The 17,801-nt window shown below is 41.4% G+C and overlaps 1 protein-coding gene across 3 annotated transcripts in view; it reads right to left on the reverse strand.

Annotated features, from left to right (window-relative positions):
* LOC130148743 (sodium channel protein type 5 subunit alpha-like) overlaps positions 1–17,801 on the reverse strand; it is a 215,420-nt gene that overhangs the window by 135,279 nt on the left and 62,340 nt on the right. For all 3 annotated transcript variants that reach the window (XM_056337668.1, XM_056337667.1, XM_056337666.1), the window contains one exon: positions 15,920–16,150. In XM_056337668.1, coding sequence (XP_056193643.1) covers positions 15,920–16,150 — 231 coding nt within the window. The remainder of the gene's footprint in view (positions 1–15,919; positions 16,151–17,801) is intronic.

Here is a 17,801-nt window from a genome sequence, read left to right on the forward strand (position 1 = left end):
TTCACAAATATCATCCACCAACCAGCATATTCAATTGCAACAGTAATTGAGAGATGAATGGCATACTTTTGCTTTGTTTTGCTAATTTTAACCTCCATAAATTATAAAAAACAAATAGATGTGTTCAAAGCTCTTTAAGCCCTTGCTGTTTGTATTCCACAAATGACCGGTTTAATAAAGTGGCAGCAAGGCTGTGGGCAATGTTTGTAGGAAACATCACCCAGCCATGTCCCTGGCTGCTGTAACCGAGAACGTTGCTACTGAATACAGTATAGCACTACGCAGCAAAAGCAAACCATAAGCTTGCCTGTAACTTTTAAACTCTACACTGATGAGATACATATTAATTGAAGTTTGTGATAGCAATTCTGACTCATAGGTTAAAAATGCAACCAACTATAAGTCAAAATGTAATAATACTAACAAAGCAGCCCACTCCCCCAACCTGGCGGATTCTGCTCAGTGTAGAAAACACACAGCGTGAAGCGAAAGAATCAGAAAAATGCACCTTGTTACAGATCAAACAAACAAGGAAGTATTCATAAAGACAAATATTTGTCAATGTAGTCATCTGTAAAGGCAACGGAGAGAGACACACACTTCTCAAGGCGGACTCAGAGAAGCAAGCTAAATTTAAAGTCCTCTGGATCATTTGCTGGTTGACTATCAATGAGGCTTAAGGAAATTAGCCATCCCCAGGCTAATGAAAGCCTTTGTGTACACACTCCCTCTCCCATCCCCAGCCAAAAAAAGTTCAGAAAAACAGAACACAAGGCAAACTTCTCAAAAGGATAAGCAAGATCAGTTTTCCAGAGAGAGTCTGAAGAAAAGGAAATGTTCTAAAGAGCATCTCTAAAACCTGAAAGGCAGCATGGATGAACAGATAAAAGCATTGCTCTAGGAACATAATAAATGCAAAACAGAGGCCAGTAGCTGAGTGATGGAGGGTAGATAACCTGGTGCACAGAGAGGATGTGATCCCCTGTTGATATAAGGCATGATGGTGGCAGCCTTACGCAGCATGTGTTTGTGAGCAGAGGGGCCTCAGCAGATGATGCTCGGAAGAGGTTCTCCATTCTAGGCTAACCCTCTGTTGTGAAATGTTTTAAAAATTAAGAGTGACAGCTTATCCAGGCAGGCTATGCAAAGAATGCTCAATGGCTCAAGCCACCGAACAGATGTGCTGTGGCTTTCTCAGTAAGCTGCGAGCAGCGGAAAAGCCCTGCCCTGCTGCATGCCAAGAGGGAATTACTGTCCATGAGTTTGTGGTTACGAGGGCACATGATGGTGTTCACAAGTTATCAGGGCGCATATCCTGCTCCGACTGTATGCTTTTCCACTTTGTCTCACATGTGGGCTTTCTACAGAAACACCTTGACTGACAGCAACACCCAGGTATTCAATATGTTAAAGGACCTGTGGTCAATCACCACAGAAGCGGGAAGGATGCCAGGTCTTCCACCTCCTTTCACCCTCCACTTCTGCTAGCGCAAGACTTCTGCATTTCTTAGGAGAGATGCTATCCTTTGGGGGGATACACAGAGTTAGTGACACTGACCCACCAGACTCTGCTACAGAGGAAATACAGCACAACCATGAGATGAGATAAATGACTGCAGAGGTTCTACACCTTCTTAACAAGTGGCATCACTACATGGGGTACCCTGAACTTCACCAACGTGCACTCCCCCCTGGGAACTTTTCATACTGCAAATGCCAAGAGTGGGAGGACCATAGATCTGTCCGTGCGTTAACCACATTCTTTGAGGGCTGATTGAAGTTCCGGAGCACAGTGCTGGTTGAAGACTAAACCAACACCTCCTGGTCAGTCAAATCAGAAGACAAGAACAGAGTCAGAAGACAGATGTGAGAAGAAAAAAAGGAGACTCGGCCAACAAGAAATTTAAAATCTCAAAACCAGACAAAATTCTATTGTCTGTTGTGGACTTAAAAATTTACAGTTCTAAACCCAGCAACGTGGCAGGCACCAAAGAGTGCTATGAACTGTGCTGAGGAACCGGGGTGTAGAAGCTGCTGGGAGGGGGTATCTTCACCACGGGGTCTGCAGCTGCACAGCAGCTGCACAGCAGCGTGTCACAGCTGCCGTGCCAAACCTCAGCCTGAGGAAGAGCCGGATTGCCGATTCCCTGCTGACAAATGAAGGGGGGATTAGAGTATTAGGCCCAAGGAGACAAATCGCTGTATTATCAAAAATGTGCACAACAATCAATTTGTCATTCAAAGCAAGTTGGCTTGGATTTCAATGAAGGATGCCAGGCAATCAGAGGTCTTTAAGAAGCAAACAGTCATCACTCCTGCTTTTAAGAACAAAGCACCTCTGTATTGTATTAACCGGTGGCCTCTGCTTCCCATCAGTTAACTCTAACATGGACAAAGAACATAAAGCTCCTTTTTCATTTACAGTAGGATTTTCTCTTTGAAACATGGACTGCTCAAACCGATCAACGCCACCTGAAACAACAATGACTTTTTCATTGTCTTGCAAGATTGCAAATAGGTTTGGTTTTGTTTTGTTTTGTCATTTTTTTCACTGAAAAAATTCAGCATGTCCGTGGAAAACAAAACAGGAAAACAAAAAAGACAAAACTGAAAACCTCCACATTAGATTTTTTCATTTTTTTGAAGTAAAATCAAGGCAAAAGAGTATTGTTTGTATGCGTGTGTGTGTGTGTACATAATCTTTATACAACATGCCATTCTTTCCAAAGGAAATTCTAATATTTTTTTTTCTATCAGCTTTACTAAAATGTTGATGTCACAGTTACCGTGTATACAATGCCTTTTAGGAACTTTTCTACAGGAATTTCCAGAGCAAGGTAACTACTTGATCATATTAAAATATTTTTTTTTAAAACAGGCCACAATAACACTGGCTTCATATCAGTTTCTGGTCAGTCCCACAATATTTACTACATTGTTGCCAAATAAACTCATCTATTTTTCAGTAATACAAAACATTTTTTGTCAGTAATCAGCAGCCAAAAAATCAACAGAAATATGTTTTCTAATAACCAGATGCTATATTCTCCAAAACATATGCACATTTGTGCCTGAGCCTTATAAATACATGCTAAGACCCTGTATCTCCAATGCTCCTGACATTGCATTACTTGTGTAAGGTTGATTCCGCTACCATGAAACAGGTGTATGATGAATCCACTATGTTGCTGTTGTCTTCCCAGGGCTTGTGTTTTAAAGCTGCTGAGTTCAGTAAAATAATCCTGTAAAGTGAGTGCTCACAAGCAGCTTACTACCTTCTTACAGAGTTTTGTCGACCTACAAATGACAATGAGATAATGGCAACTGCTTCAGCCAAAGTGGCTCAAGGACCAGCAACAGCAAGATTTGACCCAAAGCCAGAAACCCACACCCTTTGCTGTGTACAGGGTATGACAAAGCTCACACTACCATAACCTCACCACAACTAGTCTAAATGGGAAGAAGTAGAGGTTTATCTCCACCTACCATGGATCACCTCTTCCTTAGTATTGACATTAACACACCTGTAGCATCAAAGAATAAACACTCCTCCAATGAATTCCCTTAATTGTTTTCAGGAAAGGGTTAATAACAAATATTATGCAGCACAGTTGTTATATATTACATTATTATTTGGTTGAGGCTACTGATAGCTGTTTTTAGATGTGACATGGAGCCCAGACAGCAACCGTGACTGCAGAGTGGAGTAACGTCTGCTCTTCCCCATCACCAGAGTGAAGGGACCTTACACTAAACACAGCCCAGGAAATTACGTTCACTAATCCAGCTCTCAGTTACAGTTACATCAACCCAGAGTAATTCAATCCCCTCAGCATCCTCAGAGTTCCTGGCTCTCCAGGGACACCAAGAAGCTTGGGAGCAGCCCTAACCATCGGTGGTCCCTTAAGGCTTAAGGCTACAACAGCATTAGGAAGATGAAAATATATTACCCCGTTTTTCCTTCCATGAGTTGCTGTGTCTCCTGCAAATCCATGCTCTGCCTCCTACACTGCTCCAAGCACGCAGCAATGACCGTGTTTTTAAAGCTGCTGTATGCAAGTAGTGAGAAAATACACAAATCCCTCTAGACTATTCTTGCAATATCTTCCTTCCAAAGTCAATTCCTCAAGCTTCTCATCACTGCTGCTGTTTCATTCTGTTTTTTGGTTTGTTGGGGTTTTTTTCCTGATTTATTAATATCTTACAGGTTTCTGCATTGCTCCCTTCCACACCAGGCAATTCTAACAGAGCAAACATTCACAACAGCTCCATGTCAAGCTAAAAAAAACCCAAACCACAAACTTCCTCAAAAAAATAATTAATTCTAATTAAAATTATGCTCCAGCTTATACTTTCCACACCTACATCACACCACTGAGCAGAAAGCCAGTGGGGTACCTAAAGCTGCAGGGTAGAAGTCCTCATTTCTGTGCAAAGGAAAGGAAAATTTTCTAGTTCAGAAAAATGAAAAAGGTTACAGTCCGCTTAAATACATGGTTTCTGAGTCCAGCTTCTCTTCCTCCTTTGAACACCCAACTGAAATGCTATTTTGACTCATCTTACAACAAATTCATTCCAATTTGAAAACCAAGTATATATTGCCACATTTGCACAAAGAGACGCATTCGAATATCATTAGTCACTGCCCGGAGAAGAGTCCTCTGGCTGACTTTCGAACAAAAACTTCAGAGAGGTGTCTGTTATCTGAGACTATTTATTGCAGGCACACGGGTGCTCACTGGTTGGGGGACTTTCTCCCCATGCTATGGCTGGCACAAAGCACTGTCAGCCACCAAACGTCCTGATTCCAAATTTAAAATGCAATTCAGAAAGCCCCATCACCTTACAGTTATGATACGTGACACAGAAACAAAATAGATAACACCCCCTCCTCGCCCTTTCGCCCACCGGCACAAACACACTGTACCTCTTGGTAATACATAATAATTAAAAAGAATCCTTGCTGCACTTGCTGCATGCACACTCTGTCACAGACGGTGAAGTCTCTAATAAATGAAATTGAGTTTGAAGATGAAAAACATGCCTCACAAAAGCGATGGAACAGGCTGTATTAAGGGTATTATTAGGGAAGAATGCTTGGGAATAAATGGCACTGCCAGTTACTTCTTCCTTGTTAAAGGGGACTGCAAATAATTATAATAATCAGTTACTCTCCTGTTGCCCACCCCGTGACAGGGGATCAGCCTCTCTTCTGCTGTCCCCTGGCATTTGCTGCTGCCGACCCTTCTGTTGGGCTTTGCAGGCTCTCAGGTGCTCTCCTTGCTTCCCATCCTTCCCTCCCTCTTTCCCCAGGCACTCACTTCTGGCCCAGCTCTCTCCTGCCACCATACCCCAGAACTGTCTGGAAGGACATTTTCAAAACTCCACTTAAAAATGAACAGGAAGAGTTAGTTGTGAGGATGGTTGTGTGGGTAGAGGGGACAGAGATTAAGGGGATGGCTTTTTTTTTTTTTTAAGAATCTTACATACAGCATTGGCTAATATGTGACTTTAGGATAAATACAGCCCTGAGCTGTCCTGCAGGAGATACCGAGGGGCTGGGAGGAGGGAGGAAAGCAGTCTCCTTAAGCTCTAGTGTCCTTAGACAGGTAGACTCCTACCAGTGCTTCTCCCATGGCTGAGAAAAGCCATAGAAGCAATTTCCCAGCCAGGGCTCAGCAGTCACCATAGCCTAGAAAACACACCCAATTTTGATAGTACAGCTTTTTCCCGCTTTGACAAAAAGCTACTAAAAATATCAATCAAGCCCTCTGCTAGATGGCTCCCGTGCACTAGGAAGAGGCTCTGAAAGCCTCAAGGATCCAAAGTACCTGGTCTGTGCTGCCTGTATGGTCCAAGGGAAGGAAAAACATGTCAGGAGGGAAGGGAAAGCATGTCAGGAGCAGTTGGAGCTGCACACTAGAGGGGAACAGAGAATTTAGATGCTGTCAAATTGGCTTGGGTACCATGCCAAGTCCATGAGCATCCCAACAAAGATGAGAACGGAGACAATAACTAGCAATAAATACTCATGCTGGCATTTAAACCTCTTCAGATAGCCTCCTTCCATGTCTCTGTGTCTGACCAGTCACACAGACCCATGCTCTTAAGGCCGTAGGCTGCACAGCACATAAATAAAAGCACATTTAGTACCACTTGTTTGGATGTACGCTTCACATGAATAGGCAGCAAAATGCCAAAGTGTGCTCTCTGAAAGTTTTGTAGAGGTTTTGTCTTTTGGGGAGGGTTTTTTATACATTTGGCACAAAAGAATTAAAATCAAAAGCTGTGACAAGGCTTGAATGCATTTGTGATTACAGGCAGATGCCAGAAAAATAGCAGAAAATACTCCTGCTTGTACTGTGATATAGAAAACAAATTAATTGGATCAAACACTGACTAAGAGATGGAAGACAAAGGTTAAGATGAAAAGTCTATGTGCCGTATTTCTGTAGGCTAACAGAGAGTTGCATCTGCACCACTTTATTACATTTATAAGTACAACAGAAAGAGAGGAAGAGCAGAGAGATGAAAAAATCTACTCTACACAGTATTTTCCTGATCAATCAACTGCAAGGCCAGGACTGAAGGAGGAACACTAGAAACACCTATTCCACTAAAAAAATTAGTGGAAAAATGCAAAGTTAGGCATTATGTTGTCAGAATGCGAAGTAAAGCGGAGAAGGAGAAATTCTCATCCATCTTCACCCTTGTCAACTTTTACATACCCTGTATCATTTCAGCTAAGAGATATGGATTCAGTTAGGGATCCTTAGCCAATATTTTTGTATAATATGAAGATGTGATCAAAGAAAAGTGTAATATTGAGATGCAGGAAGAAAAGGATTGAGTACTATACAGGAAATAACCTATAAATCAGTGTTTGTCTCATCCAGTGCTGTTTAATACCTTTATCAATGATCTGGACGAGGGGATCTGAGTGCACCCTCAGTACGTTGCAGATGACACCGAGTTGGACGGCGCAGGGGGCTCTGCAGGGTCTGGGCAGGCTGGGCCGAGGGGCCAAGCGAGCTGTGTGAGGGTCACCCCGGCCCCGTGCCGGGCCCTGCCCGGGGGTCACACACAGCATCCCCCCGTGCTCGGCCTGGTCAGGCCGCCCCTTGAACCCTGTGTTCAGGGTTGGGCCCCTCGCTACAGGAGGGACACTGAGGGGCTGGAGTGTGTCCAGAGCCGGGCAGGGGCTGGGGAAGGGGCTGGGGCACAAGGCTGGTGGGGGGCGGCTGGGGGAACTGGGGGGGTTAGCCTGGAGGAGGCGGCTGAGGAGACCTTATTGCTCTCTACAACTACCTGAAAGGAGGCTGTAGGCAGGTGGGGTCGGTCTCTTCTCCCAAGTAACAAGTGACAGGACAAGAGGAAACAGCCTCAAGTTGCACCAGGGGAGGTTTAGGTGGGATATTAGGAAAAATTTCTTTACTGTAAGGGTTGTCAAGCACTGGAACAGGCTGCCTAGGGAAGTGGTTGAGTCACCATTCCTGGGGGTAGATGTGGCACTTAGGGACACAGTTTAGTGGTGGACTTGGCAGTGCTGGGTTAATGGTTGAACTCAATGATCCTAAAGTCTTTTCCAGCCTAAGTGATTCTGTGATGCAGAAGACAGACCACAACATTGCTTTCAATAGGGTAACTGCTGGACTGGAGGGTACTGAGAAGCAGGTAATAAGAATGACTGGGAAAATTTTAATAAGACGAACAATTGGAAGAATGGAAATCTTTTGTCTTAGAAAAGACAAAAAAGCATGTTTTAGAAAACAGAAAAAAAAATAGCATGTTTTCTGGAAAATGAGAACAGGGAGCTTTGTGTGCTCACAGTCACAGAACATGATAACAATGTTTTTTGCCCTAAGAAAATGAAGGGGGGAAACAGGAAAAAAAAAAGAGAAAATACTTTCAAAACTAAAGATAAAAGAAATATTTTTCACTACAGTTGCCATTTCAACTGCTGAAGTTACTGCCACAGGCTGCCCCTGTGGTCAAAACATTCAAAGAGAGTTCTGTTGCTTATCTAGATATGGATATTTAGAGTTATAATAGTTAATGCTAATAAAAAATTAGAAAAATATCTATACTTCAGGGTTTACTAATTTGTTCTGGAACACATGGGGCTGCTCTGAGTGCCACAGACAGGTGCTGCTGTGGGTACACCAAGGCCAGACTGAGCCTGGCAATTCCCCATATCTCATCTCCACCTCACTTGGGTGAATTCAGCATTGATGAAAAGTATCAGGAGAAAATATTTCTTTACTTATTCCTTAGAACCAGTGCAATAAGGGAAAGCAGCAATGCAAGCTGTTCTCTGCTGGTGGGCTCACAGTGCACCTGAACTGACTGTTCCGTGTTAAAAGTGAAAGCTACCTCTTGCCTTTGCAAGGCATGTTATTGCTGAACCCAGAGCAAGCAGAAGTCCATGGACAGGCTCCAAAGGGCACAGACGAGATCCTTTCAAATGCACATCACTGTGCAAGTCAAGTGGTATTTTAGTTTGGGAGTTTATGAACAATTTGAAGGTGCTGGAAAAGTCTGAAAATGTTCCATCTGAATCTTTTGCAACACATCTTTCCTCTAGTAGTTCTTTCCTTTCTATGAGCAGTAAATGTGGTGATGAGGGCAAAAAAAATGTACCTGGGGGACAAATCTTCCTGTTTTACAAACTGTTACAAAATAAGAATTTACTCTTTCACCACAAGGCCAAAAAAAAAAAAAAATCTTACTGAATGTTTTGGAAGAGACTGTGTTGGATACAACAGTACCAATTCCTATGTTTTTTTTGATCCTTGTACTCCTTTTGCTCAGCCGTCCTTGTACTATTTAGCTTAAAACATTAAAGTGCACAGATACAATACCCGTGTTAATAATGCATCAGAAAATTAAGGCTTGAGCATTTATGAAGGTATTTATCAAAAGATCCACAGCACCTGAAAAAAGCCACAATATTTATAGTTAGCAGTGGAGTAACATGACTAGATTCCATGCTGACAAGCACAGCCTGAAAGCCCAGAGAGGTTCTTTGTCTTAATCATTGGTTCATACACAATCATGCATAATAAAACACCTATTCCAGTCTCAACCTGATGTATTGCTTCCCTCTTTCTTCCCATCTCCATAATTACTCATTAAACATTCACTGTCTTCTATTACCACCTCAGACAACACCTCAACACTCCAGCTCTCCCCAAACTTGCTCCATTTGTTATCTGACTTGGACATCATTACTTTCTATACAGTTGTCATACAGTTTCAGAATATCTGTTCATACAGTTCTGTTTCAGTGGTTCTGAAAGCAAAACTGAAGCAATTTGTCAGGTGGAGCTAACAATCAGGCACAGAGCTTAGAGAAGATATATGTGCATACACACGTATATTTCTATATATTCACAGATATATGCCTCAGCATCCATGCCCGTTTATTTCAACAGTGCATTACACCTAGAACATCAAAGAGGAGGATGTGTAAAGGCTCCAGAATGATTTCACATTGGTCTGGAACTGCTTCTGATTTATCAGCTCTGTGGACCCTTCTCGAGCACACAGGAAGACCATGATTTGGATGGGTATCACATCAATGTTCAGCCAGTTGCTTTGCAAGCAGAGATTATCTATGAGAAGTGCTCACCTTCCTCAGCCTTTGGCATCTAACGTGGCTGGTTTTGTTGGACCACCTCCCCAGGCTGCCTACTATGATTAAAGGATGGAAAATGAACCATGTTCCTCCACAGGCCACCTCAGAAAGTTCCTTCTCTGAATCACTCCCATCACATTGTTGTATGTAATTGGGAGCTGCAAAGACTAGGTACCTAAAATAAGGACCTAAACTTCATGTATTTTATGCATCTTTCTAAATATAGAACCTGAAGCAACCATAAGTCTTCCAGGTCTGACTGGAGATGACAAAACAGATATTACATTTATATTTATCTGGACTTTTTCTTCTTAATTAAAGCTTCCCCCGCCTCCCACCCCCCCAGCCCCCCCACCCCCAAGACCTTTTGTAACTACACAGTTTGACTTCAGAAGAGAAAAATCACTGCCATGAAATGAATGCCAGAAACTAGTCTGCAAGAAAAAAATAACAACCCTTTTCAGCCCTCTTCTAAGTTATAAAAATAGCAGTTGATTCTTCCAAGTAAAAGGTTAATAAAGCTTAAACATTCTTTTTTATTATTATTTTTTTTTATTATTTCAGTTGCTTGGACAGGATTATCTAAAAGAAATTACAGGGGTTTATTTTACCTTACAAGATACTGATTTTAAAAGAAAACATATACAGAACATTTTGAAAACAAGACCTTTTCAGAGTGTCTTAAGTAGGGTATTTAGTTTAAAGAAAAAGAAAATACTGGGGTTTGAGACTATCATCTCATAAGTGATATTATAATAATTTTATGAAAATTTTAAGGCTTTTTTCTTAAGTGTTTTTTCTCATGCATTTAGCACTTACACTGAGCCCTGCTCTACAAAAGAACACACTATTTAAACTCAGATTTCTACTTACTGCTTACTGACTAGTCAATAATCCATTTTAGTAATGGAACACATAAATGACATTAAAAATTCTACAATCATCAGCCATGTGAACCAGCTACACTCAGTCCATTGGTACATCTTTTCTCTCTCTAAGCCAGTGACATATTGGACAACATATAGCTTTCAGTCCACTAACTCACACATTCATAAAGCTTCACTTCATCAAATACATCTTTAATTTAAACACCACAACCTAAGACAGGCTTTCAAGCACACTATTTGCAGCTGCTTTCCTAGAAACCTTTACAAATACTGGAATTAAGCTTGCAGTCTTTCTATCAGCTGGTATTTCTGCACTATTAGGTCTCCTAAATATAACGGACAGCTCAAGAACTTTGATATTGATATATTGATCTCAGAATTTTCATAACACTGTGGATGTAAACTATCAATATTTTACACTTTTTTTTCCCCCTTTATTTCATCTTTCTACATGGCACTGCTGTACCTACACCCTCAGATTCCCTGGTTTGTTATTATCAATGTCTAAAACAAAAATTCCTCCTTGGGCTTATTGATTGCAGTCCCTTACTACATGTAGAATGGCAGGTAGGAAAGTAGTTACTTACCAGTAGTCATTTCCCAGATGAACAACCTGTTGCCTCCCTTTTAACTTCACCACCTGCGCTTGGCATCAAAATTTTTTTAGCTTGATTCTACCTAATGCTCAACTGTTCCCCCAATGCACACTCCATTCATACAGGCAAAGAACAGTCCTTTGGAGGAGGTTGGGAGACCTGATGAGCTACTTCTGCTTTAATCTTCCTTTTCCCCCTTCCTAGGTTTGCAGTGGTAAGCATTACTCATGGATGGCAAAACCAGACTGGAATAACTTTTCTGATAAGCTGCCTTCTTAGAGGTTGGTGTGTAAATTATGAAGACCTAGAGTCGTTTAAATGGATGGGAAGAATAGAAAAATCCTCCTGTTCATGAGACAGATGTTGCCCACCAAAAGGCAGATTTCAGACCTGCATCTCCAATGTGAGTTGAAGAGAGACTAAGCAGGAAGCTCACCTTCCCACGACTGCTGTGCCCAGGAACTTAGCTGAGACACCAGAGGCACCTGCGGTAGCTCAAATGAAGTTTCTTTAACAGTATTAAGCTTTTAATGACAATGCCAAGAAAGTCTGCTTCTTGACAGTCTGATCAGGAATATTCAATGTCACTTTTGTATGCTAGGACTTAGTGATTAGTGAAGCTAAATGGAAGAGATCTCGCAGCCTGAATTTTCCCACTGAATCCCCATGCTAAGGGCTCTGTCCCTTGCTTCCCAAGTTACCTGGCACTTCCTCCAGCTGCAGGAACTATTGCAATGATGGAAAAAGCAAGCAAAACATTGAAGGGATAGGTAGGAAATTTGTAATCCTGATGGGATTCAGCGTATATGATCAGCTCATGGCAGATGTACAGCAGGAGGAGAGAACCCAACAATTCTCAACAATACTAGCAGCCTTGTAGCGTAGGATTGGCCAGTTCATGCAGGAAAGATGAAATAACAGCCAAAGGCCTGAAAAGGGAGGTGGGCGGAGCTGGCTGCTTATGGATCTATCACGCACAGGAATGGACCAATATTTTTTCTTCTTTTTTTTCCGATTTAGGAAAAAAAATATTTTTCTTTTGCCAGCAGAATTCCTGCCACCACCAGTCCTAGTGCTGGCACGCTGCCTCTACCAGTGGCAGAGGCAGGAACAGGGGGAGCACCATCACCCAAGACAGTCGTGGCGACCACAGTGGGAGAGCAGGAAAGTACTTGTGAGTCTTGAGCGTGTAGCTAAGGGAAGGAGTTCCTGAACCCCGGGAGCACGGTGGTTATTTCCTAAGGATCACCCAAAAATCAAGTGTTACCACGTAATTGTGGTTAAGCCAATGATGATGCAAACAAAGTTTATAAACTGACTTTTTTCCCCAGCTATAAAATCAAAAGGATTGAGAAGGCCAATGAGAAAAACTTCCTTGCCTGAGGGCTGATAGGAGCTAAGGAAAGAGGATACAATTAAGTCCAGATATCAAGTAATTTTTAAGTAAAAAAGCAGAGCTGAAACTATTCCAGGCCTTCTACACAACCAAAATGTCTCCTGTACCAAGTGCCTGTGGCACAGTTATCTCAAGCTAAAAAGGGCTCAGAAAGACTGAAAACCGAGTTCTTATCTTTCTTTGCACATCATGACTAAGTGTCTCAGCTATTTCCTCTGCAGCACCAGGCAATTCTTCACTGTATTATCCTTTTTAGGGTTTCACTCTTTTTTTTTCCATTCATGCAAAAAAGGTTCAAAGGCACAAGAGGAGGCCGATGGCATTTCAGAGGCTCCCTGCTGTCCTTTAAAACATTAAAACTCCCTCAAAGAATCCAAAGCAAACTTTGCATTTCCAAGAAGAGCAGAATTGGCATATCAGCCTGTTTTGACTCTCTATTTTGGTGTCCTGATGAACAGAATTAATTCATTTTTCCAATGTTGCTTCTGAGTGTTTTTTACTCCTTTATTTCTTTACATCCCTTTTTTAAAGAACGTATTATTGTGAATCTCTGACAGTACTTCAGGGTTCTGTTTTCTTTTTTTTAGGTTAGCATCCCTGCTTCAAACTAAGTGACTCAGCCACATTGGTTTCAAAATCTCCAAAGAGCTTTTCTAATTGTCTGTGCTCCCTTCAAGTGAACTCTATCTCAACATGTTGGCCAATTTTCTTCTCTAGTTCTTCTTCAGAATAAACACTGACACTACTCCATTTCTTAATATATTCCTCTTTTTATCTAATTTGGTCTGCCTACACTTTAATCTAACTGTATGTATTGCCTAATTCCCTTCAGTACTTGAAATTCGGACTGTTATTAAATTATGGTCAGTACTACTCTGCGAAACAGTCACTTCATTTCACCATAATGCTTATGCAAAATGAAATATAAAGCACTATCTCATCTAGTTACAAAATGAGCCAGTCCTTCCATTTTTGAATTGCTTTAGTGCAATAGTCAACACTAAATGAAAATCCTACTTAATACTGTTCTCCCCAGCCTAATAGCTAAGCCATCTTCTCCAGCATTTCGAGGAACACTTCATTATTCTTATTCAGAGGTCAGTACACTTTTCCTATAAATCTACTTTTCTTCTAGTTCTTCAGTGGCCTGCTGCATTGACTCAACACTTCAACTATTTAAATAATTTTTGTGCATCCACCATAACTGACGGCTGTTTGCCATAATGCACCGTGTCCTTATTTTCAGATATTATAAAAACATGAAAGCATTCATTGATATTATTATTACTCTATTAATACCACATGGTCAAACTTTAATTCACTTTAATCCATTATCTCACCGAGTTGATAATCTTTGTAATAGGTAAATCTCCTTCAGTGATAAAAACTATATTTTCATGACCATATTAACCGTAACTGGATTTACTAAATGGATTTATGGGAGCATATCCCCTCCTCCCCATATCTGGACCACACAAAAATCTTGCTCATGGTATGCTGGAGCAGATGTATAATTCCTCCCATTTAAAGCAGTGCTGCAGCTGGCCCTGACATTAACTGTATTTTTAATAGACTCTTCAGTGGTACATTTACCCTACTTCCATTTCCAGAGGGCCAGACTATCTCCACAGCTCCATTTCATCCCTTCACCCTTATTGCAGGGCTTTATACTTCCAGCCATCATTTATTTTATCTCTCAATGCCTCTGTGAGAGAGGGAGAGCAGCACCTCACAGTGCTGTCAGTCATCTGTGGGTGAATGAGCTGTAAAGTGCTTTAATCCACCAAAGGTACACGGAGATCTTTACTAGCTCCATGAGCACTCATCTCCAAGCTGGAAGCATGGAGAGCATGGCTGGGAAAACATGTCAGCAGGCTCATCACCAGCCAGCACAGATCTAGCATGGATTTTTAGCTCTGGCAAAAAGCTTTTTTCCCTTTCAGATGACAAGAGGCTCTGACACAGGGACATAGAGAGGACATGTAACATGAAGGTCAGGGTCAGCCCCAAAGACAACGCTCATTCAGGCAGAGCTTTGTGGACTGCCCTTCCTTAATGCTGCATCAACCACATCACGCCTAAAGACACCAATGGTGAGCTTTTTATTCCTCGAATGATACTTTTCTAACATCACTGCTTCCAAGGCTGCTCAGGCTGCAGGGAGAGGAATTGAGCAGGAAGGCAGAAGTCACCAGTGGAGAATGGTGGGACTGCCCTTGGCCCAATCCCTGAGCCATGTAGCCTGGCTGAAGAGGTGTACAATGCTAAGGAGCCAGCAGGAGTTGGAGGCAACCTTGTGCCAGGTCTTCAACAAAGCCCTGGGTCAAGCCAGGCAACTTCCAGGAGTCAGGCACAGGGTTTTTATAGTGCAGGTGGCTGGAGATACAGGACTGCAGGGTCCACACAGTCAGAGCAGAGCTACCCCGTGACTCTATCACACCTCCAACCAACCACATTTCCAGGTAATGGGTTGACTATGTGGTTCATTCTTCCCTTCAATATAAATAAAATACCAAAGGTCACTGGTCATAAGTTCCTACAAATACACATCAGTCTGGCTGCTTCCTTCCCCTCAGGAGCATCTTTGAATTGTTTTGGATGTGAGTCCATGTCCAGTGCAACTGGTGTGGGTCCTCCAGTGACTCAGAGAGTTTTGGAGCAGCAACAGCTGGGCCGCTTGTTTACAATTTGAAGTTTACTTGCACAAAATGCTTATTTTTTTAAGATGTTAATAAATTAGTTCAGTGAACCTATTTCATTGTAATTCAAAGTATAGCAGACTGTAAAGTATTAAAAATTGCTTTGGCCTAGAAAACAAGCCTTTTGATAACAAACATCAGAGCGCCAGATACCACAGGATGGCCCAACCTAGATAATGAGTTAGGGCCCCAATAGCATAACATTTCCTTTAAAAAATGCTCTTGGGATTTTTCAGATTAATAAATACTGAATTGTTTTGCTTTGCTTTTTGATTTTTTAAGACACTTCATTCAAATTTTGAGTTTTGCTAGAAAATGCAAGAGCTATAAATTGTGTTAAAGGAACAGCGTGCAAACCATGCCCACGCACAGAGCTGAAATTTTCATGTAAGTACTATTTCCAGGAAAGGGAGCTTTAAGAAAAATATCATGAGACTCCTTAAAACTTTGAAAATCATGAATGATGCAGCAAGGACCTTAATATGTATCACAGGAAAGCACCAGAAATACTTTCAGCCTGACCTGTGAAGGCACCACAGAGATCAGAAAAAGCTACCTATGTCTTTTGAAACCACATCAACATCCTGAAGAGCCAGTAGTCACGTAATGGTGCATTTGCTGCTTCACTTACACATTTTGGTCAACACGATAAATAACAAAACCAGCCAACCAAAACCCAGACAACAAGGTAAAGAAGAGCTTACCTGGATCACTAAGAAATTCCTCTGAGGTGTTCCACATCCTACCATCCAAATACAATGTGCCATTGGTGGAGTTAAACTTGGTGTAGTCCCTGACACACTTGTGTCGCAAGTTGCCCATGAAGAGCTGGAGGCCTATGAGGGCAAAGACACTCAAGCAGAAAACGGTCAGGATCATCACATCAGCAAGTTTCTTAACAGACTGGATAAGTGCACCTACAATGGTCTTCAGCCCTAGGAAGATAAAAGCCAAGAGTTTATAGACTGAGAGGCTGAAACATGTCTGCAGATAGCTACTTTTCATGATGAAATTCTCCATGGAAAGGGAAAATCGGAAGGGTTTCTATTACGTGTTTGTAACTGGGCAGCAGAAATGAGAGATGATCCCCATGAATGTTTCGTTTGGTCTACTTTTGTCTGGAAAGAAGGTCTTGGTATTACTCTTACACAAACATTGATTTAAAAACAGAGGGAAAGAACTGGATGGAGGAGCAGTGAGATACAAAAATATTCATGGATAAAGAATACAAAATGGTTTTTATATCTTCATGGAGCTACAGTAAAGGCTGTAAAGCCTAAATCCCACTGAATTTTGAGAATGTGAATTAGTTTTAAATCACTCAGGTGATTCTGATAACTTTATCCCTCACACAAACAGATGAAAAGGTATGGAAATGTTATTTATTCCATGATTATTTTACATATTTCAGTGCCAAATCCAGCCTGCTGTCCTCATATGAATAATTCCTCTGCCTCCAATTAATTTGCTTAAGACAACAAAAATTTGGGATTAGAAATAAACTAAATAATATGGGCAATCAAATAAGCCCAGTGGAAACTATTTGAGTAAACCAACCTGAGGCTCCAACAATACCTGGGCGAAGTTAATCATTTTATTGCTGCCAATGTAGATAAATCATCTTATTACAAACACCAAAGGCTTGGGTCACACAAATCAGCTTCTCCTGTGTTTTTTCACTAGCTTCAGTTTATTATTCTATAAATATACAGCTATAAATAATTATACTGTTTTCTCAAAAAATATTGCTTGCTTTTGAAGTGTTCCTGGAGATCAGCACTATTTGAGCTGATTGACTATTACATGAATACGACAGAAAAGCACTCTTTCTGAAAAAGAAAGGCCTTTCTTCTAAACTTGCATGCTGTAGTTGTACGTTAATATCAGATGCACAATGGTAGCAATCTTGTTGTTTCTTTCCTATTTATATTTAATTAATACTCGATAAGTAGTAATCAGTGCTGCTGATAATCAGTGTCACCAGCATGGCAGCAGTAAGAGAAACTGAGTTAAATGGAAAAAAGAAAATGCAAAGAGGAAACAGGAGGAATTCTCCTGGGCAATACTCAGAAGCACATCGATTTGCTCACTGAATATGATCATACACATTAAATCTCAGTTCCCTGGAATTCCACCCCAAGAGTTTGGCAGCCACAAACGTTGAGCTAGTGCTGTATAATTTAAAATAATATGAAAATGTGCTTGAGGACTCATAGGAAGGCGAAATGGGGTTTTGGTCTTGCTTAAAATTCAGCAGTTAGAGTAAGGGTGATCATAGTTTCTCAAAGGAGGACGAGCTGCTAGAATGGCCAACAGGTCCAGTAGTCCCTGTATCCAGCAACCTAAATTATTCCACACCTGCACGGGATATTGCCATTAGGTTAACCTATGAAAGATATTAACGTCTATAAAATGGCCTTTTAACCAAAAGGAACTGACCCGTCAGGTGTAAGTAGCCCCCCTTCCTCCACTAAATTCTTCATTTGCCTCTTTAAAGCATGGTAAAGAGGGAGAGGTTAAGCACTTCCCTGCTCTACTTAAAAATAAAACAAACAATACTGCAGTACAAACATCAGCCAAAAGCTG

Source organism: Falco biarmicus, chromosome 4, assembly GCF_023638135.1.
Source record: "Falco biarmicus isolate bFalBia1 chromosome 4, bFalBia1.pri, whole genome shotgun sequence".
NCBI classification, from domain to species: domain Eukaryota; kingdom Metazoa; phylum Chordata; class Aves; order Falconiformes; family Falconidae; genus Falco; species Falco biarmicus.